The 24,715-nt window shown below is 40.9% G+C and overlaps 1 protein-coding gene across 8 annotated transcripts in view; it reads left to right on the forward strand.

Annotated features, from left to right (window-relative positions):
- LOC126109689 (fasciclin-1) overlaps positions 1 to 24,715 on the forward strand; it is a 670,295-nt gene that overhangs the window by 554,353 nt on the left and 91,227 nt on the right. For all 8 annotated transcript variants that reach the window (XM_049914739.1, XM_049914738.1, XM_049914740.1 and 5 more), the window contains exons 3-6: positions 319 to 613; positions 12,914 to 13,010; positions 16,153 to 16,330; positions 20,132 to 20,292. In XM_049914739.1, coding sequence (XP_049770696.1) covers positions 319 to 613; positions 12,914 to 13,010; positions 16,153 to 16,330; positions 20,132 to 20,292 — 731 coding nt within the window. The remainder of the gene's footprint in view (positions 1 to 318; positions 614 to 12,913; positions 13,011 to 16,152; positions 16,331 to 20,131; positions 20,293 to 24,715) is intronic.

Raw genomic sequence — 24,715 nt, forward strand, 5'->3', positions numbered from 1 at the left:
CTAAGGACATCAGACAACATCCAGTCATCGCGAGGCAGAGAAAATCCCTGAACCCGGGCGCGGGATTAGTGGTGTCGCTCACGGATCTTGTACGGTAAAGGTGGGTGGTTTTCGAAGAATAAATAAAAAGTGCTAAGCAGTGGTTGTACCCTCCGACGGATAAAAGTGTCGAGGCTTTCGCCTCGGGATCTCGGGCAGACGTGGGTGTGTTGTTTTAGTGACGTATCTGACGTTCCGCCATCCGCAGTGGAGGCGAACCTTTGGCAGTGAAAGCAGCCACTCGGCCTGGCGAGCGCTGACGCGCCCCTCTGCCCGCAGCGAACCTGGCGCACTCGCTGGACCAGCTGGGCCACAAGGTGCTGTCCGAGCTGGACGGCAACCCGCCGCTGTGGATCACGCGCCGGCGCGACACCATCTTCGTGAACAACGCGCGCGTCCTCACCGAGCGCTCCAACTACGAGGCGGTGAACCGGCACGGCAAGAAGCAGGTGCTGCACGTCGTCGACTCGGTGCTCGAGCCCGTCTGGTCCACGTCCGGCCAGCTCTACAACCCGGACGCCTTCCAGTTCCTCAACCAGTCCGAGAACCTCGACCTGGGCCTGCACCGCGTCCGGTGAGTCTCTCACTACATAGGTTAATGTAAGCGCGAGAAAAACCATTGCAAATGTGAAATGCTGGTGTATTAACAAGCAGAACACCCGCCAGAATGTTGGATGCCAAACCTGTCCGACGAAGTCCCGTATGTGCTCGACTGGAGACAGATCTGGTGATGCAGCGGGACAAGGCAACATGTAGAGCTTGCTGGGTTACAACATCGGTATACGGACGAGCGTTATCCTGTTGGAAACCACCGCACGAAATGCTGGTCACGTGTGGCAGCGCGACACGGCGCATCACCCACACCGAGTTACAGATTTGCGGTCAGGGTGCGTGGGATAAGCACTAGCTTGCTCCTGCTGTCGTACGAAATCGCAACCTAGGCTATAGCTCCAGGTTTAGATCCAGTGTGTCCAGCACGCGCACAGGTTGCTGGCCGCCTCGTGACCTGGGTCTGTGCCCGTGATGGCCGTCGTCAGAAAGCATAGCGGGCCTCCAGTGAGCCCTCGCGTGACACCACTGAAGTCGGAAATGTCGGTGGTTTGGGGTGAGTGGAACGCATGGCTCGGAGCTGCCCTCGAAGTAACCGATTTGTAACGGTTCGTTGTGTCACTGTGGTGCCGACTGCTGCTGCAGCCGTACGCTGGACACGGTGGTCTTCCCTCTCGGTTGTGCCAGTGGCCGCTCGGGACCCGGTATTCTGGTGACCACTGCTGCCAGCGGCTACGTCCTTCTGTAGTACCGCAGATCCTTGTAGCTGCATTACACGACATCATTCAAACTCGGTGCGGTATTCGTAATGGTATCTCTATCGTCTTCAAGGCATTCTCGACCAACACCAACTAAGCGCGCGCGCGCACGCTCACTACCGTTAAAGCGTGTATTCAAATCAAACCTGATTTGCATCATCATAGTGACGCTAATGGCGCCACTGTCGTACGAAATCTGAATAGGCGTCATCTTTCAGATGGAGAAACACGTCTACGAACTTCCAAAACCTTCGTGGTGTTGCGATTTGTGTTCCGTCGGTGTATTTCGTGCGCGCCTAGCCTCAGTTCCGAATACGCGTCGTATGTTTGAGCAGTAACGACTGTAAAAGAAGGTGGGGCAGCCTGTCGTGTGAGTCTCCGGCTCCCAGCAGCAGGTTTCCCGACCATCCAGGAACCGTCCGGCGGCGCCTGAAATCTCCGTCCGTGATGATTTTACGGAGAGCTGCCATCAGACTCGTCTGTGCTTTGCAGTCCGTGGCAGACATTACTTTCTACGAGACCGTCTATTAGTGGCGGCTCATGGGCCTGAACACTGGAAAATCGCCTTCCCTTCCCAATTAATGTACACATACCTACCGTTCCTAACGACCGCTACCGCCGCTACCACCACCACCACCACCACTACTACTACTACTACTAATAATAATAATAATAATTAATAATGGCATTTTAGATAGGGCGTCTGAGCGTTGTTACTCGTAAAACAAGCTAACTCGGTGGTTATTCTTCTTCCCGAATCTTTCGATATATCATCATACGATGTGTGTCTGCTTTCAAGTACTGGCTTTTCAACTGAGGTACAAGCAAGAGCTGCGATCCTAAAATATGGTTCAAATGGCTCTGAGCACTATGGGACTCAACATCTTTGGTCATCAGTCCCCTAGAACTTAGAACTAACCTAAAGACATCACACACATCCATGCCCGAGGCAGGATTCGAACCTGCAACCGTAGCGGTCGCGCGGTTCCAGACTGAAGCGCCTAGAACTGCTCGGCCACTCCGGCCGGCCTGCCATCCTAGGCCACACTGTTCTTCAGATACGTTTTTACACGTTTCAGACAAAAAAAAATAAAAAATAAAACTCCTTTCAGCTGAAACATTTGTTGCAGAAATGTCAGGAATTACATAAAATAGTTCAGAAACTTCTGGAAGAATTCGGTCCGTTTCATTCTTCTTATAACACCTCCCAAACTGACAGACTCAGATGATGCTTTACGCTGGAAAGAAAAATACAGTCTCCAGTTGTACACATAACAGCGAGCTATTGGCCGGCGCACTACAAGGAATCCAAACTGTCTACAGTGAAATACTGGGTAGCATCGCCTAATTTATGTAAGAGGAGTTTATCAACATGTGAAAGTCTTATTTCCAGCTGTGTTACAATATTTTCCGGTACCTGGAAGTACACCTGTTAGTATTGTGACATCAATGGATTCCCAACGCATTCGTCCCTCATTTCATCTCAATTCGTGGAAGCTTCAGGCAGCAGATTAGTCGAGCGTTTTATGGAATTTAAAAAGTCGATCAATTTAGCTTCATTTCTTAAGTCCTTCGCGTAAGCTAGGCCTTCTGACGCAACACAGCTGCAAAACTCCACATCACTGTTTTTTTTCTGAAGATAGTTGAAATGCCTTTTACTCTTCGAAAACGTGCTTTGAAAAACAGAGAGAAGATAGTCAAAGTCTGGGAGGCTATTTTTGAAACCACAGACTTCTGTTGTAGCCGTTGCACTGGAGACGTGACCGCCGACTATTTCATTTAAACCTTCAATTGTCCCCCGACGGTTTTCATAGTTACCCGATATTAGCTTGGCGTTTCAGTTCCATTTCGTGTCGCTGTTGGAACGAATGCGTTTAGCAGCAATTCTGTCGACAGTTGTACGTTTGAAAGTCCGGTGGAAGGAAACATTTCCGTAGTCCTGAACGTATTATTTATTAGTAACACTACTGCAGCTTCTAACAACCCTACTACAACAAAGGTCAGAATTTAATAACGATTGCGGTGTTGCTCACGCTGCTAAATACTGCAGTTTCGGGCAACAACAGTCACATTAAATGGTAGGTGTCATTAGATCACAGTTAATAGTCATCTCATGTAATAATGAAAAAACTAGGCACTCATCTTTTTGTGTTTCGCACGCTGGTCTCCTAAAATCATGGCTCAACCGTTGAAAATCTAGGTGATTATGATTCCAAGCTCGGATGCAAAGATGCCTAAGTTTTATTCTGCTATATTCAAAAGTTATGTAGATGCGCTTCACAAACCATTATTGGAGATTAAACCTTTCAAACTTAGCACAATAGTGATGTAAAAAAAGTAATCAGCACTCCGAATGTAAGTTACACTTCCTTTTAATTGCTTTTATTGCAATATCGCGTAACACACAAAACGTCACGTCACAATACAAAACATACTTGAAAACATCTTCCTCGCATTTTATAAGCCAACTATAATACGCGTCTTTCCAACATGTCGTCCAACACTTGACTTTCTCAAGGTCCGACACTCTAGCAACTCAACAACTAACTAACTAACTATCGCTTACGTGCCCAAAAATCAGAGTTACAAGTACGTCAAAGATCATAGTGACAAAAGAAATAATACACATAAGAATAATATCATTGCAATATAGACATATCGATGTATCACACATGAAATCAAATCTGAATGTTGTCTCAGAAATATGTTAAGTAGTTAACAGAAATGAAGTAGAATATTACTGGTATCGAGAGGTTCAGGTGAGGTACCATAATGGTTACGTAATTCAAGTACCATTACAAGCTACAGCACTGCTAAGACTGAGGGTCTAACGTTCAGGACTACGAAAATTAGAGCAGAGATATCAGTTATTGTTAAAAAGCAACGTATTAGAACAACAGTTCTACCAGCCGACATTACGAAGAAAGAAGGGATTTAGCAGTCGTCTCATGGGTAGCATTTATTTCATTGCAAAAAGCTGATCATCAGGAAAAGAAGGTGGACCATCTCTCTTTTAAAAAGTAGCGAGCAATGTGGTGCACGAAAATTAATGTCTGACCTTAAAACTGAATTGGAATACGGACTGTTTCATAATTTTTTTGAGAATGAAGGCTAAGGACTTCGAATTGTGCAGGCTCCAAAATTTCCAAGGACGACACCTTTTTTAGGAGAGCTGTTTCTCCATTAAAAAGTTAGAATGTAGCAGCTCACTTATTTCTCCTCGAGCAACTACTTTTTTTCGTTTGTTTTTGCTGTCCCGTTTGGTATGGACCCATATACATTGCCGTTCACGATGAACCTATTGCCCAGAGCTCAGTCTCCATATTCCTTTCAATGCGCCAATATTGTTAGACACAAGAAATCGCCGAACCGAACCTCCGACCCGGGGTCCACACTGTGGAGGTGGGTCCAGAACCCCCCCCCCCCCCCCACCAGACGCTTCGTCGCCCGTGCACACTAAGCACATTCCGGCCGACGAAACTGTCCGTTGTCGTTTGTTGGCCGTGTGGTGCGTGACAGTAGCCTTCCTGCCAGATTTTAATAATCGCACCAAAAACTCTCACTGGCTGCTTAGTTCTTTTTCCACCAGTCAAATTTTCTGCTGTACTCTTCACGATTCTGTTGGTAAGACACAAGAAACAACATGCTTTTCATCATTATTTAATGCGGATGTAACGTTACGCAGCACTTTCTTCACGCTAAAGCCAGCAAATATGGAAAGAGCTTTAGAACAAAAGCAAACGACTCTCTTGCGAAGTAATACAACATAGTTGTTTCTCTCGCATCATAGCTTCCAAAGTCGCTTATCTCTGCAATATTCCACCCACAAAGTCCTCTCTGACACAGCTCTTTCTTCTTCTTCTTCTTCTTCTTCTTTAGTTGGAAGCCATTCCTTCATGTCAGGCCGCCAGTGTATTCTCAGACGGCATACGTGCCCGCACAACATCAATCGTTTTGCTTCGGTCTTATCCATTGTAGTGGAGCTGTTGTTCGTTCTCGTAGACGTGTCTTCATTTTTAAATCTATCCAGTAGTGCCAACCGACATCGACACCTCCGAGATACCATCTCCGTTGTCTGTTAAGGTCTTTATAATTGTTTCAGTTATTTCCCGTGTTTCTATTGCATTCCTTGCCATATTTTCTGTAGTAGTTTTAGAAATCCTGGATTTTCTCTAAATGTAAAGGAAAAAATGTACAACTTCGTGTGACTCAATACCTTCAAATACCTGAAAATAAGGAATCTACGTATGCTGGAGAAAATCCGTAAGCGAACTGTCTGTGTTTGAAAACAAGAGAAAATTCCGGAAGAGTGAAATAATTCGTCCTGTATATGAAAGAGAAGATCCCTTTACCAGCAACAAATACAGTTGATATCATTACTCGACGTTGTATATACAAAATGCCTAACAAACATTATTTATCGAGACTAGAAACGTATCTCGAAGGAATTACGGATTGTGCGAGGACTGATTTCTAAAGTAATAGATCAACAGTGGATAATATTTTATGAAACCTTATTGAAACGAAAGACAACCTTGACCCTTTTTCAGAAAGGAGTGAATTACTCAGGCATGTATGTTTCCAGTGATGGTGCTACATTTAAATTAAAGAGTTAACTGTTGTACAGTCCGTTCAGTTTTGTAGCAAAAATGAGTGCATATTTATGTGGTTGTAGAGCTGAGGTGTGTGCGTATCCAGAAATAAATTCTCGCACAGGGGGAAGGTTCAAAGTGACCCCCATTAGCAGCCAAACAACGTCGGTGCCGCTGAGCTGCCACGGCGGGCATTCGATTTATCCTTCATGCAGGTAAGGCTCTCACATCTCTCTGGTAGCGAGGCAGAGCGCCATCGTGTTGTCGGTATAATCTTTCATTTACAAACACCTCTCGATTGGCAGGTGAAGTCGATGTTTGCAGTGTACGAAGCTATACCTCAATAGTTACGGAACCCCCAAAGAAGAATGGGCCAATCAAAGCGCGCGATGACAGACCACACCACACATTAACGTGTGGATTTTCGGGAGCCCATTACACACAGTTGTGCCGATTTACTGTAAAATTCAGTTTGAATTCCGCCTCGGCAGACCGTATAACCGTCCATCCTCGCAAAAATGTGCCTTCAAACCACTCGCAGTACTCCACTGTTCGATCCGGGTCGTCCTCGTTCGTAGCGTGCAGCGATCTTGGAATGTACACTTTCCACTTTGCAGTCTTCAGAATTCGTCATGTGCTGGGTCGGCTTACCCCGCTTTCAAAGATTTTTGAGGTGACCTAGTAAAATGTTGCCACAGAGCAGCGCTGCAAGCTGGACTCCATGTTTTTGGCCGGACCTTCCCTTCCCTTTCGCACGTCCTGAACAGTACTCTCGACTTCAGATTTATCCCAGATACGATAAGACGTTGCAATTGTTAGTGCCTGAGTTTCGTACACACTACGCCATTGCAGTTGTACCTCCATCATGTTTTCGTATTCCAGTACGGCTTTGTTGTTTGGGCAACGCAATCTTACTTCTTCATTGCTACACTGTCTTCTGCTGAAAAATGCGTGCCGAGATCTGCTCAGAAAACAGTAGACTACACTACCATGCAAAATTGCGATCATCTGTCCTTTTTCCAAAGATATTACCTATAAAGAGCGTCTACATTTTTCTGGACCATATATAGGGCATTTTATATACAACGTTATGAAACTGTAAATTAATTTCCAAATATTAATACCATACTAATATGAATTTCTTGTGGTGTTCGGGTAAGTATTAATTGTGATTTCTTGATTTGTGTTCATTATTTACTTTTGTGCGTTATGCTATACATTCTGCTAATTTTATTAACTCGTCACTTACATAGGCTATTGTGCCGTTTTAAACTGAGTGTTTTACTGTTTGTGATGATGGAGTGAGCCGCGCGTGGTATCCGATCGGTCTAGGCGCTATGTCACGGTGCGCGCGGCTCCCCCCGTCGGAGGTTCGAGTCCTCCCTCGGGCATGGTTGTGTGTGTTGTCCTTAGCGTTAGTTAGTTTAAGTTCGATTAAGTAGAGTGTAAGCTTAGAGACCGATGACCTCAGCAGTTTGGTCCCATAAGACCTTATCCCAAATTTCCAAAAAATTGATGTTGGAGTTAGTCCACAATAAAAAGCGAGCACCACACATTGTTTCAAACAAACTCCAAGAGCAAAAAAACTGAGAAAAGAACTTCACGATGCTGTATGTAATATCTACGAACTTGAAAATGGCGTAATAGTTATATGTAACTCGTCACATGTCGATAAAGAAATAATAAAATCATTGTGCAGAAGAAACTGATAACATGCACGGTATGAGTATTATCATGAATCTACCATATTTACTCTACCGTATCTATTATTGTAAATTTTATGAAGAATTCGTATTTATAAATATTGTAAAAACACTCACTCGTTTCCACTTCAATGCAGTTGAGATCTTGGGAACTTGTGTCGGGGAAGGTCTCACTTGCTCTGCTCCGCACAAACTACTCTGACAATCAGGCAACTTCAGGTAAAACATTGTAGGTTGTTCTTAAATTCTGAAGTAAACACTATTTCGTTGTAATGAGTTCAGCACAGTCATAGCTGTTAGGAATACAACTATCATATACGTCAAGTCCCTATATAAAGGGGGGGGGGGGGGGGGGAGAATGCTGATAAAGTTGGATCTGCGATAAGTTAACTTTGACCAGCAATGTGGTAGATGCGACAAAGGAAACAAAAAGGTGACTAATTTCGTATCTTCGGTGATATCTCATAATATTACAAACATATAACACAGGCAGTTCTGATAACAGCAGTTTTCTGCTTGGGGGGGGGGGGGTGGGTGAGTTGAGTCCCGACTATTGTGGCCAGTTAAAGTTGTTCAGAGAAACAGCTATGGGAAAGAAAACTAATTGAGTACTTGTGTTCAGATAACACGAATCATATAACATATTTGGGAATTGTGATTCCGCCTTGATGCAAAACACTTCGTTATTTCTTTATGTATTTATTCCCCAAACTCTGACAGATGTTTCAATATTGGTGGATTAAAGAAAAAAGTAGATTATCACAAAAGTAAAGTAAAAAATAATGTTCCCATTTTTCACCAAAATATTCTGGGATTGAAGAATAAAGTAGATGAGCTCCTGGTTTGTTTAGATGACATTGAATCTGATAATGTAATAGATATACTATGCCTGTCTGAGCATCACATTCTGTCTGATATGGAAAAGGTAAATATCAGTGGTTATAAACTAGCTGCACATATGAGTAGAGAGAATAAGGTGAGAGGAGGAGTTGCCATATTTGTCAAAAGTTATCACTGTGTAGAGAGCTTAGATACAAAAGAGTTTTGTCTAGAGCAACATATAGAAGCATGTGCCTGTCGACTTAAACTGATGGAGGGCTCCTTTACAATTGTAACAGCATATAGGTACCCTTCAGGGAACTTTCATTTATTCCTGGAAAACTTGGATGCCTTGTTGTGCTATCTGTCAGATAGAGGAAAGTAAATTATTATTTGTGGGGACTTCAATGTTGATTCAATGAAAGAGTGTAATAGGAAGAATGACCTGGAAGTCTTGCTCGGTTCTTTCACTTTGACATCTGTCATTAATTTTCCTACTCGGGTAGTAAAGGACAGCAGCACATTGATAGATAACACTTTTATAGACCAAGATAAATTTAAAAACATAAATTCTTGTCCTGTTGAGAATGGGCTTTCTGTTCATGATGCTCAGCTAGTTACAGTATATGACATAGCTCCATTCAGTAATTCAAAACTACCCTCCAAAGTTGTGCATTCAATTAATGACTCAACAATTAGAAATTTCAGGGAAAATCTTCAGCAGTTAGACTGGGGTGTAATTTAAAATATAACTTATTTCATGATACACTTGCAAGAGAATTTGAAAACTGTTGCCCCAAGAAAGTAGTTAAATGTAATTATAAGAAACAATGCAAAATACCTTGGCTTTACTAAAGGAATAAAAATATCTTGTAATCACAAAAGGGAACTGTATCTAACAACAAGAAAGAGTAATGACTCAGAAACAGCCAAATAGTATAAAAACTACTATGCTACATTAAGAAAGGTTATTAAAAAGTCCAGAAGCATGTGCATCATCTTAGACATTAATACCTCTGATAACAAAATCAAGACAATTTGGAATATTATTACAAGGGAGACAGGGCAACCAAGAGTACAGGATGACGGCATCACCATCAAAGCGAATGGAAACTTGATAAACAACAAGCCGGAAGTCGAAAACATTTTGAATAATCAGTTTTTAAATGTTGTAGAGAAATAGAATCTAAATGTTCATTAGAAAAAGCAAGGCAGTTAATGGAAGAGGCCTTACCCACACCATTTGATACAACTGAAATTCCAACCACCTCTCCTGCTGAAATTGGGAAGATGATAAACTCTCTCAAGAATAAAAGCTCACATGGAATTGATGGCATTTCCAGCAGGATAATAAAAGCTTGTTCCCAAGAAATAAGTGGGATTCTTAGCCATATACGTAATAGCTCTCTGAAGCAGGGTATTTTCCCAGATAGACTGAAGTATGCCATTGTTAAACCATTGCATAAAAAAGGGGATACGTCTGATGTCAACAACTACCACCCAATCTCTCTTCTGACTGCCTTATCCAAAATTCAAAATTCTTGAAAAAGCAATGTATTGTAGAGTAGCTTCACACCTTTGTAAAAATAAAGTTTTAACAAAATGTCAGTTTAGTTTCCAGAAGAGTTTTTCAACGGAAAATGCGATATATACTTTCACTAATGAAATATTAAATGCTCTGAGTAAGCGGAAGTCACCCGTTGGGATTTTTTGTGATCTCTCAAAGGCTTTTGATTGTGTAAATCATGGAATACTTCTAAATAAGCTCAAGTACTGTGGTATGAATGGGTCAGCGCTCAAATGGTTTGAATCTTACCTAACTGGAAGAGTGCAGAAAGTTGAAATAAGCAGTTCACATAATATGCAAAAAACTGGTGATTTCTAAAACTGGGGAACAATCAAGAATGGGGTGCTGCAAGGTTCGGTCTTGGGTCTTCTGCTGTTCTTAATATATATTAGTGACTTGCCATTCTATATTCACGAAGATTCAGAGCTGGTACTTTTTGCCGGTGATACAAGTATAGCTACCACACCCAACACACAAGAATTAACTGGTGAAATTGTAAATGATGCTTTTCAGAAAATCATTAAGTGGTTCTCTGCAAATGGGCTCTCATTAAACTTTGACAAAACACAGTAAATGGAATGATACCAATAATAAATATAGACTTCGATCACAAATCGGTAGCTAAAGTAGAATATTCAAAATTTCTAGGTGTCTGCATTGATAAGGGGTTGAACCGGAAAAAACACACTGAGGATCTGCTGAAACGATTGAGTTCAGCTACTTATGCTATTAGGGTCATTGCAAATTTTGGCAGTATACATCTCAGTAAATTAGCTTACCACGCCTATTTTCATTCTCTGCTTTCATATGGCATCATATTCTGGGGTAACTCATCATTGATCAGAGTGTTCATTGCACAAAAGCGTGTAATCAGAAAAACTGCTGGAGCTCATCCAAGATCATCCTGCAGACACTTATTTAAAGATCTAGAGATCTTCACAGTGACCTCACAATATATGTATTCACTTATGAAATTTGTTATTAACAATCCAAATGAATTCAAAAGTAATAGCAGTGTACATGGCTACAACACTGGGAGAAAGGATGATCTTCACTATTCAGAGTTAAATCTAACTTTGGCTCAGAAGGGGGTAAATTATGCTGCCACGAAAGTCTTTGGTCACTTACCTAATCGCATCAAAAGTCTGACAGATAGCCATATAGCATGTAAAAGAATTTCTTAATGGCAACTCCTTCTACTCATTAGATGAATTTTTTGGATATAATAAGTGGGTAATTTCCCCAACCCCCTCCCCCCCCCCCCCTCCCAAAAAAAAAAATTGTCATGTAATATTTTGTATAATGTAATATGTTGTATAGATACCTTTTATTAACCTGACACATTCCACATAATTACAAAGTGTCGTATTCATGATCTATGCAGTAAGTACTAATCTAATCTAAACCAGTTAGTATTTGTTTTAACAGCCGCTCACGCAGTTGCAGATGACATGGTGTACGCTGAGAAAAACGGCAACAGAAAATATGCCACAAATAGTGACAACAAACCCTAAAAACATTCCATAACGTACAATAAATAAGGCAGTATTGAAAGTACGAGGGTTGGAACATAAATAGTGGCAACTATTTATTCCCAACCGATACAAAAGAGTTACATGTTTGCACCTGTTACTGACCTTCAAAGTAGTCACCAGCGTTTTGTAGAACTCGTTGCCAGCAATGTGGAACGCGTAGTATACCGTTAGCAGAGTTTGTTCTGATGATGGTCCACAGAAAACTATATTTTAAAAAAAAAAAGTTGTTATACAAACACAATAACTACGCTATTTTGTCCATGGTTTAGATGTAAAGAACCCACTGAAGACGGTGATATTTGTCGCTGAAACTAGTTTGGGGACTAAGTAAGTAAACAAATAACAAATTGTTTGCATCTAGGCAGACTCACAATTCCCACATTATTGTTTTTCTACGCGAACACGGACCAAATGGAAGAGTTCCAAGCTAAAGTTGTTGCTTATAAGATGCTTCACACAAATAACATGACCAAGTTTCCTGCCTCTAGAACGGCGATCAGGGTGGAGACGAAAGGTAAAACTATCGTAGTTGACTCGATGTGCAACTATGACAAATTCAAATGTATCTAAATAGTGATTGTGCATGTTAAAAAAAATATAATGTCAATGGACACAAAGTGACTTGATTATGTCATTTTAACATGTCAAAACCACCATACATAAACACTACTGGGTATACGAGAATTACGTTTATAGGGTATTTAGTAGGACGTTTATCACAACTAAAACCCATTATACACAAACACTGTACAACAGAAGCATGAATTACAATTATAGAATATTCAGTAGCAGCTGAGTATTTCCATATAGTGCCATATACAGCACATCACGGCCAACTATGAAACTGTTTAAACAGAAATACTGTACCCCACAACTATATTTGAAAGGAAATAAGTAAAGAAACAGAAGAAAATGAGTAAGGTGTTGAGTGGAAGACAGGCACATTAATAAAAGACTGCCTGATATTATTTTAGCTCTAGGACTGAGTACTTCATCATATGCAGACAAAACTCTCACATATTCAAACACATGGCCAATGTAGTCCCCTTTGCTCAGGCCCAAGTGCCCAGACATGATGGTCTCTCTCTCTCCCTCCATTTGTATATATCTGACAAAGGACTTAGACCAATAGCTAAAATAAAATCTAGCAGTCTTTTTCTCAATGTTCCTATATGCCACTCAACATCTCTGTGTGATGAGTAGCAATCTATTCTTTTGTTATTGTGGTTGAGATGTGTGACAGATAATCTAATACAGTAGTTTTTCTTACTTTCACCGACACAGCAATGTTGCTGATAATTGTATGGTCCTTTACTTTGTGTTGTGTACAAATGTATTCATTTCCTTACAGATCATTCAGGCAACGAGTCTTCCAGAATCAGAAGCAAAACGATTTCAAGCTGGAGGGCAAGCACACTTTCTTCATTCCTGTGGATGAGGGTTTCAAGGTTGGTATCCTTTGTCATCTTTCAAATAATGTGGTAAACAGACTACGCGTCAACAGTAGTAGCAATTATTGTAAGAAAACTTTGCGTGATTTGTCGGTCAGATATTGGAACTGTCAATAATACTTTGTGGAATTAATATTTGTAAGTTACCACTGCCAAAATAAATGGGAGAAACAGTTGCTAAGTAAGGGAGTTGGAGGGATAAGAAAAGATTGGCGTAATATGGGAGAGTTGTTCACTCTAGCTAGCACTGCTTCATTCCGTTCAAACCGACAGCTCAGGCCACGTATATCAATACAAACTTCCAGAAAGGCCTCCATCATTCACGAACATACATTTTCCACAATTTCCCAACAAAATCATAAAAAAGTTCACCCACTAATAAAGTACAGTTCTAGCATCCTATAGTATTTATTCTACTCTGGCAGTGAATGTCTAGGGGAACCAATTCAGGTAATATTATGTAATATTTCCTTACATTGGTGAAATATGGTTATTTTGTATAGTGTTTGTGTAATGTATCTAAAATAAACACTATCAAATCTGCCTCCCAATCTATACTTTTGAAGCAGAGACAAAATGAATCATTGTTAGCTCATTTCAACACAATTTTGGGTGGAGGATTTTATTGTCTATTTTGACAACAAACAATAATAAACTTATTTTGCATATTTTGAACAAAATGAATATGCTAAAAGCAACATAGACAGTATCAGGAAAAGTTGCAGAGAGGAGAAAAATCCTTTTAGAATGTGGTTCAGTCTAACCAGTGGTTTGTAAAGTGCCTTCAAGTTTTATATCCACATTCAGTATGACATCGTGAAACACTTTCATGTCTTCTGATGAAGCAGCCGATTCTAAGTACCACATCGAATTGCAAAAACATTTGTCAGAAACTGTTGCACATAACATCACCAGAAGTAAAACAGCTGCAGGTACTTGTGTTAATTGTATTGAAAGGAGGACTGACTGGAGATACTGTAAAATTACAAGGAAAACTGTACTTATCTTCCAGAGCAAGATTTCAAGTGCTGCAGACAGAAACATTCAGAAGCAGAAAAAAAACTTACTTTCTTCCTCTAAATGCCACGTAACAGCAGTACTAGGCTAGTACCAGACAGCCATTCCGCCCTGTCATAATTCTCCAAATATTAAAGTTCCACTATTTAATAAGCATTTCAAGACCGGAATGCAAATACTTGTCACCTTGCAAGAGTACGGGAACTTCCGGCATCACGAGTAAGCTTGCAGGTAAGCGCAACACACAGTTCACTGGCCACTTAGCTGTCATTCCCATAGTCTTCCAAAAGGTGCATCACGGTATCACTGTTACTGACATTCAAGTAGGAGGAGGGAGAGAGAGAAAAAACCCTCACAAGAAAGAGGAATTTGCTCGTAATACCGAGTCAACTTCATAATTCTTACACTATCTGCCGGATAAAGTCTGCAATGCAGGAGCAAATGCATCAGACACCACCTACAGTAGTCTGCAGTAATCAGATTGTTGATTGACCAGCATCTCAATTATGTTGCAAGTGGCTACCTTTACTCTGTCTATTATTTATATTCCACTGAGAAATTAACTTTACTGTATTTCTCAAATAGTCACTTTTTATTTAATCATTGTGACACATAACGGCTTATTAGATTGGTGAAAAAACTTGTAACATTTTTGTTTTGCATGCTGGTGTTATGGTGCTCTGCATATATTTATCAGTTGTTATTTGAGTTTACATATTGTCATGTAGTCATTTGGAGATAACAAATGTAGCTGAGGACACTAGAAAATGGAGTGCCAATTGGAGATATCTGAACATTTCTGACATCTTCTGTCAGAGTTCAATCGAGGGGTTACAGCAGCAGACGCAGCAGGAAACATTTGCGCCGTGTACGGGGATAATACTATTGGACAGAGCACGGCAAGGAAATGGCTTTCTCATTTTGAGGACGATCGTTTTAGCGTCGGTGACTCGAGATTCAGGAAGGCCTTCGGGGTTTAACGAAGATCGGTTAGACACATTAATTCACGCCGAACCACATCGGCGTACTCGACAACTGGCAAACATTTGCGTGCAGCGGGGAAGGTTCAAAAATTGGGTGTACAGGTATATCACGCTGTAAGCCAAAAACCACAAAAAATCAGCAGCTTGCTATGTGTGCATGTCTACTCTATCGTGATGAATTGGCTCAGTGAACAGCACCGACCATTCCTATCGTTATTGGTGATGAGAAATGGTGTCCTTATGCTAATCCCTAAGAGAAAGAAAGGAATGGTCGAGCATAAACAAAGCAGCAACTGCACATATCCGAGAAAGGTTACGTTATGCATCTTGTGGATCAGCAATGGTGTGGTCTATTACAAATTGCTTCCTTGAGGTGTAACTGGCAATGGTGACATTTATTAACAGCTACTGAGACATCTTTGCAAATACAATCTGAGAACAGTAACCGGGGAGACTGCGTGAAGCGACGCTGCTCTGTGATAACGCCTCCCAGCATTCTGCTAGACTGATGAAAAACACTATACAGGAGTTGGAAAGTCATTCTGCACCCACCTTATTCACCTGGTCTCACACCCTCAGATTTTGACGTCTTCCCTCTCTATCCGGCTGGCCGTGGCGGCCGAGCAGTTCTCGGCATTTCAGCCCGGTACCACGCAACTGCTACGGTTGCAGGTTCGAATCCTGCCTCGCACACGGATGTGTGTGATGTCCTTAAGTTAGTTAGAACTACTTAAACCTAAGTTCTAGGGGACTGATGACCTCCGATGTTAAGTCCCGTAGTGCTCTGAGCCATTTTTTTTTAACTTCTCTATCCAAGAACATTCCCAGAGGAAAATGTGCTCTGAAAGTGGCTCAGTGAGTTCTTTGCCTGAAAAACCCTCAATTTATAAAGTCGCAGAATCGAAAAGCTATCCCAGCATTGGCAGACCAGTGTAAAGAGTGAAGGAGAATAATTGTTGATGAATAAAGTCTGTGTTGTGTGTATCTGTTGTGTTTATAAAACTTATGGAAAATTGATACAAACTTTTACACCAAGGGATTTTTTTTCTGTGCACCTTTATTGGCCCAATAATGGAACAGCCCTACTTCCAGTAGCTCTGTAGATATGCTCCTTACATTGTACGTTTTAATTTCTCCAGCCACTTCCTCGGCCTGAAAAAATTGACCAGAAGGTGATCGACGGTCACATTATTCCCAACCACGTGCTATTCACGAGTGCTACTCCACTCGACGAAGAGTACGAGACCTTGGCGTTCACCGACATGCTGCGCGTCGTCATCTCCTTCACCATGGAGTCTGACGGCAAGGCCCACAAGCGTAAGTATCGGCTACACACAGTTGGGCTCTCATTTTGATCTTTTCTGCCCTCGTGTCAGTTGGGGACAGCAGATGACTCGCAGTACACTCACCGAACATCTGTTTCTTTTTAGTGACCGACATAATTGTGTTTTTGTTCCAGTTAGCTCTCTGATGCATTTGCTTGTTTCTCTGTCTCTTCTATTTATTCCAACGTGGTTCACTCCTCAGTTGACTGATCAGCCCTCAGTTTTCACATCAAAAGCCCATAAGTCAGACTACTTAATACACTTATATTGTAAATTTTCCATTACAGACAAACCGGAAGTTTTGATTTGAAAAGCTTATTTGCTGTACCGAAAGCAGAAGAGAACATTTTTATTCGTGCTGTCGACCCAGTTGTCATCTTCAGCTGTCCTTAATAAAGAAAATAGAGTACAGTAGTTTGCTTTGAGGTTTTATCACTTTTTACTTTATCTCTGTCCATCTTTCATCTGTATATTTTTGTGTATCTGTTGATTGGAATGAATAATTAATCAAATCAATAGACCCACAAAAGAGGGGATCCTCCTGGGTGTGGAACATGTCAGATAAACACATTACAAAAATATAATTAGAAAAACTTGAGTGTCATTAATTTTAATGATCCTCAGTCAATAAACAGTAACATTATATACATGAATTAAAATTAAACTTCTAATATTTACAGGTTTAATACTTACATCTGCTTTCATTAAATCCATCATTCACACAGTAGCTAGTTACTTGGTTGTTACAACCAAGTATAGTCAAAAGTTAAAATATAATAAATTTTCATTAAAATGGGCTACTGCACTTGTTGAGAAATTCATGGATGGGATAGGAGGTGGCCACCAAAAATTCTTTTAAATTGTGTTTAAATTGTTCCTTGCCTGAAACTGAATTCTCAATGGTTGCTGGTAAAATATTGAAAATATGCGTTGCTGAATACTGGACTCCTTTCTGGGCAAGAGTAAGTGATTTTAAATCTTTATGTATATTGTTCTCATTCCTAGTATTGATACTGTGTACTAAGCAGTTAGTTGGAAAAAGAGATCTATAATTTACAACAAACTTCATTAAGGAACAAATACACTGAGAAGCTGTGGTTAACATGCCCAATTCTTTGAATAGGTTTCGACATGATGTTCTTGGATTTACATATTATGCGCATCTGTACTCTAAAACTTTTTTTTTCTCAGTTTGCGGAGTTACCCCAAAATATGATACCATATGACATAAATATAAAAAGCTGGCATATTTTGCTTATACCCACTCCATTATATCTCCTATGTCTGACATCATTCGCATTGCAAACGCAGACTTGTTTAGGCGCTTTAGCTGTTCCTCCTGTTACCACTTTCCACCTCTCTTTACCCTTCTCCCTCCTTAACCTGTTCAGATCTTCCCTAGCCTGCTCTAACTATGCCTGAGGGGCAGCAATTTTCCCCTCCAGTTCCACTATTTTCCTATCTCTACTGCATATCCTACAGAATCACTGATGAGTCTGATTCACTTCCCCATTTCCCAAGCCGCTACAGTTACCCCAATGGAAAAAAAAAAAAAAAACTACTGCAGCCATCACACCAAACCCTGGAGCTAACAATTCTATGGCTCGTCAGGCACTTTTCTCTCATGGTAAAAATCTTACTTTAGTGAGAATAAGTCAAATTAAATTACTGAAAAACAAGGAAACACGTTTACGAAAGATTAGGTCTAATCTCAATCGTATGTAAACAAACTTACTTTAGTGGCAGTAAGTTAGATTACTGAATAAAAGAAGAAAAACACGTTTACAAAAATTAGGCCTATTCGTTTCTGTACAACTTGTGAATAACCTTTTGTTCTCTGCATACTACCATATGTGCAAAGTTTCCAGATACCAGAACTTAAAATTTACACTGTGTTTCACAAAATAAGAGTTAAACTACAAAGGGATACGCTTTTCTTAACTTCCTGGAACGGAACAGAACAATTAAATGAGATTCTATAAGTTTTACTGTGCTAAAATGTATTCAAGAATACGATTGTAACCCTACTTTATGTTCCTTTCGTGTTTTCTGGAATAATACGCAAAGAGAAGTGAAACCTTTAATAGTAAGCTTGCAAAACACACTAATACAGGTATTAAACTAGTTTCCTGAACTAAACTGAGTTTTATTACATTCTAAATCACGTATCTGTACAGCAGCACAAAACTCGCACGTCTCGCCTGGTGCAGGCGAGCAGTAGGATGGGGTGTGTGATACACATAGCATCTTTCTTGCAGTGCATTGTTCTCATCTTTGTAACTGATTAAAGTATCAATTTAATTAATCATGTTTGCAGAATATTGACGCACATTAATTGTACAAAATAATTTGGATTCTGGAGAAATGTTGAGATGCAAGGAAATGCTGACTTTACTCTCTCTGTTTGGAGATACATTTGAAATTCTGGAAGTAGCAGGGACAAAATGCAGAGAGCAAAAGCTTATTCACAAGTTGTACAGAAACCAGACTACAGTCATCTAAGGCAGAGGGTATGGAAGGAAAGCAGTAGTTGAGAAGGGAGGGAGGGAGGGAGTGAGTGAGAGAGAGACAGGGTTGTAGCACCTCCTGTTATTCTGCCTTAGGAACAAAATTTGAAAAGGCATTAAAGTTCAAGAAGTAGAATAAAAACTTGGAGGTTTGCTGATGACATTGGAGTACTGTCAGAGACAGCAAAGGCAGTTGATTGAAATGGACAGAGTCTCGAAAACAGTTAAAAGATAAGCATTAGCGAAACTGATACGAGGTTAATGGAGTATAGTCAAGTAAGGTGATGCTGAGGGAATTAGAGTAGAAAATGAGACTATAAAAGCAGTAGACGAGTTTTACTATTTGGATGGCAAAATACCTGACGAAAGCTGATGTAGAGAGGATGTAAAATGCAGACGGGTTATACCAGGTAAAACTTCTTTGGAAAAAAAGAGACATTTGTTAACATATAATTTAAATTTTAGGAAGTTTCTCCTGAAGATCTTTGTGTAGCAATTACTTGCTATTTTGTAGAAAAAATACAGTTAAAATGGCACATCCTGACAAAAGGAAGATATTGGTCGATGGGACAGATCCTGAGGATTCAAAAAGACTGTCACTTTGGTAACGGAAGTAAGTAAGTGCGTGGGTGGGGAGGGGCTTATGGCTAGAGTACAGGTAGCAGGTTAAAATGGATCTAGGTTGTAGTAGCCGGACAAAGATACCTCCACAGAGATGCATCAAACCATTACTGGCCACAGCAACAAACAAAAATGTGATGGAAATTTTAATTACCTATCATACTGGTAACAATAGATTCTTTGCTACCTCTTTTGACTAAGCGCATGTATTGAATCACAAGACAATACAGCACAATGGAGTACAATGTCTTATGTATAAAATTTGTGCAGCATTAACAAATACTTTCTATAACCTCTATCAGTCACTGAAATATTTTCAGAAATCTTATTGAAATGATACAGGCAATAATTATATCACTATCATCATTTTATAGCTTGTACAATTTCTATGTATTCCATTTTACTGACAAGAGGTGTATAATAAAGACATTTGCTACAAACATTGCTCTCTCTTTAATAGGAAGTAGTTTGTTTTGAGGTTTTATCACTTTTTACTTCAGCTCCGTCCCATCGTTCATCTGTATATTTTTGTGTATCTGTGCAGAAGAGTGGTGATGTGTGATACACCTAGCAATTACTTCCTAGTCTGATAGGAATAAACTATATGTCTTCTTTTTTTTAGTATCTAATCGTCAAATGTCACAATGTTCCTTTCGATGCTGCAGCGTACGTTAAAAGTAACACAGTTATCGGCGACGCGAACCACGCGACCGGTGCCGTCCTGGCCGAAATCGTGAAGGCGAACATCCCCGTCAAGAATGGCGTGGTGCACCTTATCCAGCGCCCACTCATGGTTGTAGACAATACGGTGAAGCAGTTTCTGGAGGTGAGTAGCCAGTGCGGGAGGGGGGAATTGTGGAGGCGGTCAGTGGCATTCTCTCATTATGTGCACTCGCACAATCTCCTAAGCCGACGATGCTATATTACACTGTGGAAATAGACACACTCCTTTTCTATTAGTGTGGCTACATCCAGAAAATGTACGCAACTGGGATTTTTCAGTCCCAAAAAGACAGCTGATAACTGCCATCTGTAACCAGCAATAATGAACGGTTTGTGATAAGTTGCCAGTCAAAATTGTGAAGTTAGAGTTTTTTCTTTAATGAATGTGAGTTTCTTTTCTTCAAATTTTCTAATAACCACTGCACATTGTAACATTAATACCAAACGCGAGATTACATTGTACATTGTCCAAATACAAACTGTGACACACAATGTATTTTAGCTCAAAATGTCCGCAATTGTGCTAACAGAAGTGTGCAATATGGTGAGATGTGTGTGAGTGTCATATTCTTGCCCTCCACAAGAAACACAAGTTTCTGAAATTAACTGGGAAGCTTCCACACTCACAACATTAGACAGCTGGTTAATTATTTGTCCTGTAAGTGCATTAATTGTTTGTCCTGTAAGTGCAATGCAACTGTCTGGTGATGAATAAAATGTTTGAAGCTAGTAATGGCAAGAAACAAAGTGCATCTTACCTTACACAGCAGTACCCTCAAAGTGTCATAAACTGACAAAATAGCTTAAGCTAACACAAAAACTGGTGTAATAGTTAAATTATTAACACCCTGTTGCAGATACGTGCTAGTTCATAAACATATAGTGTGAAACACACTGCCTAAACATAAATTTTCATTTTTAAAGTGCAGAATTCTGACTGGCAGCAACAATTTACTATGTGCAAAACATTCATTAGTGAACTTATACAATTGCAGAAATCAGCATACACAGTGTAGTCAAATGTGTTAAAAACACTGGCCGTGTAACACACCAAAGCTCCAATTCAAAACATAGTTTGGGTGAAGCACTGAAGAACTGTAAAATGCTTTTGCTTCTTCCGTGATGTACGTAGTGGGAGAACCCCACCGACAGTACAAATTGTGTACAGACCTTTCTTTCCCCAACTCCATTGTGGATAAAACATGGAGGGAAGATCACAAAGACATAAGAGCACACAGTGTGATGTAGAATGTGATACCATTCACTAATATTTCCCATCACTCTTATGCCTCCCACATTATCAGTAGGGATATAGCAATACATACACTTGACAACAGTAATTGAACTTAAATAAAATGTTACATTTTACACTTAACAGCTGCTGAAGGTGGTCACCAGTAATGCCACTGCACTAAAATCATTGTGCAAACTTGAGATAACACCTACAGTCCAAAGTTTAGCAGAGAAATATTTAGATTCCCAACTCCTATAAATATAGTCTCTCGTAAGATTAAATCCACCGTGTTATATTTATGATAGAATTTGGTGACTTAAAGGGCACCCTCATACAATATATGCTGTTTTCAACATATAGTGTATATACACTCCTGGAAATTGAAATAAGAACACCGTGAATTCATTGTCCCAGGAAGGGGAAACTTAATTGACACATTCCTGGGGTCAGATACATCACATGATCACACTGACAGAACCACAGGCACATAGACACAGGCAACAGAGCATGCACAATGTCGGCACTAGTACAGTGTATATCCACCTTTCGCAGCAATGCAGGCTGCTATTCTCCCATGGAGACGATCGTAGAGATGCTGGATGTAGTCCTGTGGAACGGCTTGCCATGCCATTTCCACCTGGCGCCTCAGTTGGACCAGTGTTCGTGCTGGACGTGCAGACCGCGTGAGACGACGCTTCATCCAGTCCCAAACATGCTCAATGGGGGACAGATCCGGAGATCTTGCTAGCCAGGGTAGTTGACTTACACCTTCTAGAGCACGTTGGGTGGCACGGGATACATGCGGACGTGCATTGTCCTGTTGGAACAGCAAGTTCCCTTGCCGGTCTAGGAATGGTAGAACGATGGGTTCGATGACGGTTTGGATGTACCGTGCACTATTCAGTGTCCCCTCGACGATCACCAGTGGTGTACGGCCAGTGTAGGAGATCGCTCCCCACACCATGATGCCGGGTGTTGGCCCTGTGTGCCTCGGTCGTATGCAGTCCTGATTGTGGCGCTCACCTGCACGGCGCCAAACACGCATACGACCATCATTGGCACCAAGGCAGGAGCGACTCTCATCGCTGAAGACGACACGTCTCCATTCGTCCCTCCATTGACGCCTGTCGCGACACCACTGGAGGCAGGCTGCACGATGTTGGGGCGTGAGCGGAAGACGGCCTAACGGTGTGCGGGACCGTAGCCCAGCTTCATGGAGACGGTTGCGAATGGTCCTCGCCGATACCCCAGGAGCAACAGTGTCCGTAATTTGCTAGGAAGTGGCGGTGCGGTCCCCTACGGCACTGCGTAGGATCCTACGGTCTTGGCATGCATCCGTGCGTGGCTGCGGTCCGGTCCCAGATCGACGGGCACGTGCACCTTCCGCCGACCACTGGCGACAACATCGATGTACTGTGGAGACCTCACACCCCACGTGTTGAGCAATTCGGCGGTACGTCCACCCGGCCTCCCGCATGCCCACTATACGCCCTCGCTCAAAGTCCGTCAACTGCACATACGGTTCACGTCCACGCTGTTGCGGCATGCTACCAGTGTTAAAGACTGTGATGGAGCTCCGTACGCCATGGCAAACTGGCTGACACTGACGGCGGCGGTGCACAAATGCTGCGCAGCTAGCGCCATTCGACGGCCAACACCGCGGTTCCTGGTGTGTCCGCTGTGCCGTGCGTGTGATCATTGCTTGTACAGCCCTCTCGCAGTGTCCGGAGCAAGAATGGTGGGTCTGACACACCGGTGTCAATGTGTTCTTTTTTCCATTTCCAGGAGTGTAGTTCCCTAGTATGTTGACAAACTTTGCCAGGAAAACTCTGTAGTTCTAACAGGATATAGTCTCATGATAGACTATTTATTTTTATAGGAGATACGAATCTAAATATTTCTCTGCAAGAATTTCTATACATAGGCACACCCAGGAGTCAACCCTTAGCTACAACAGTACTGATTAGCACTAGCAAAGATTGCATTGTGGTCTTCATACTTCTCCACGACATCAGGTTACAGGCTAAAGTCATCCATCAGAAATCAGGGTGTGAATTGTGCATAATGAGAGGATGCCTGTGTTGAATTTTGAGAAAAGTTTCAGCCATAAATATTCTATTATGTTGCCAATTTCTGCAATAAAATACAATACTGCTGTCACATTTGCTTCAGCATTCACCTTCTCAGCTAAGAATAACAAAGTCTTAATTTGAGCTATTTCTATTCCTGTACAAGAAAAGACTACTCTTAACAGAACAAAAGACAGTGACTATTCACATTAAAAATATTTTCCAAATCACTTGGTCACTTGTTTATGTACAATATACAGTGTGCATTTCTGTTTTACAGCTTTAACATTTGTGATCAGATAATGGAATTGGAAATTTACTGTTCACAGGAAAACAATGCATGAAAATGCTCATATCTGTTTTTAGTTGAATTCCTGAGTTTAATCAATTTTTCTGTTATTTTATATGCCTCTCAAATGCACACAACAAGACTAGTTCATTTGAATTAATGTGTGCACGAATTGTTCAGAACCTAATCAGTGCATAACATAAAAAAAAACCTGTAGAACAGAATGCAATACATGACAATATTTTTCAGTTCAGGAATGGGATTGCTTGATATAAATTGTATGAAAAAGAAAGTAAAAAAAAAGCAGTTTAGATTTCAGTTCAGCAGGTATAAGGAGCTGCTTTTTTGCAAACATGTGGAGATAACGTTTCAGTTCAGTGCTCTTTGGTATTTAGAAGCTAACGGAAACAAAATGCAGTAGATTTCTTTGTCACACTAATTGATTATGAATTACAGATATAAAAGATGTCACACCAGGAAAATTATCTCTGCAGCAACCACATTTTTTGTGCATTACTTACTGTGAGTTTTGAGTTAGCTGAACATCAGTCATATTTGGTGTCCTTTTGTGGCTTTGGGACCAATGGAAATGAACAGCTTTCTCATGCAATCCCATACCTGAAATGTGCAAAACCAACTTGTACTGAAATTTCTCTCCATTCCAGCACCACAGTACCATCAAATACTGTAACAATTTCATGCACAAACAACTAAATGATTCCTTTTCACTTTTTCTTTTCATATTTGGGTAACTTGACTATCTTCTGAAGTCATTCAAGGTAAAATAGTTTTCTTAGTTTCTTTCAGCATCTTTCTATAATACATGGTGTTCTGTTATTGCTTGGAGTTTTGTAATTAATAATGGACGTGTTTTTACTTGATGTAGTTTTCATTACTAATATCCTTATAACTGTTACTGTTGATGTTTATTTTT

This window comes from Schistocerca cancellata, chromosome 12 (genome assembly GCF_023864275.1).
Source record: "Schistocerca cancellata isolate TAMUIC-IGC-003103 chromosome 12, iqSchCanc2.1, whole genome shotgun sequence".
Classification (NCBI taxonomy): Eukaryota; Metazoa; Arthropoda; class Insecta; order Orthoptera; family Acrididae; genus Schistocerca; species Schistocerca cancellata.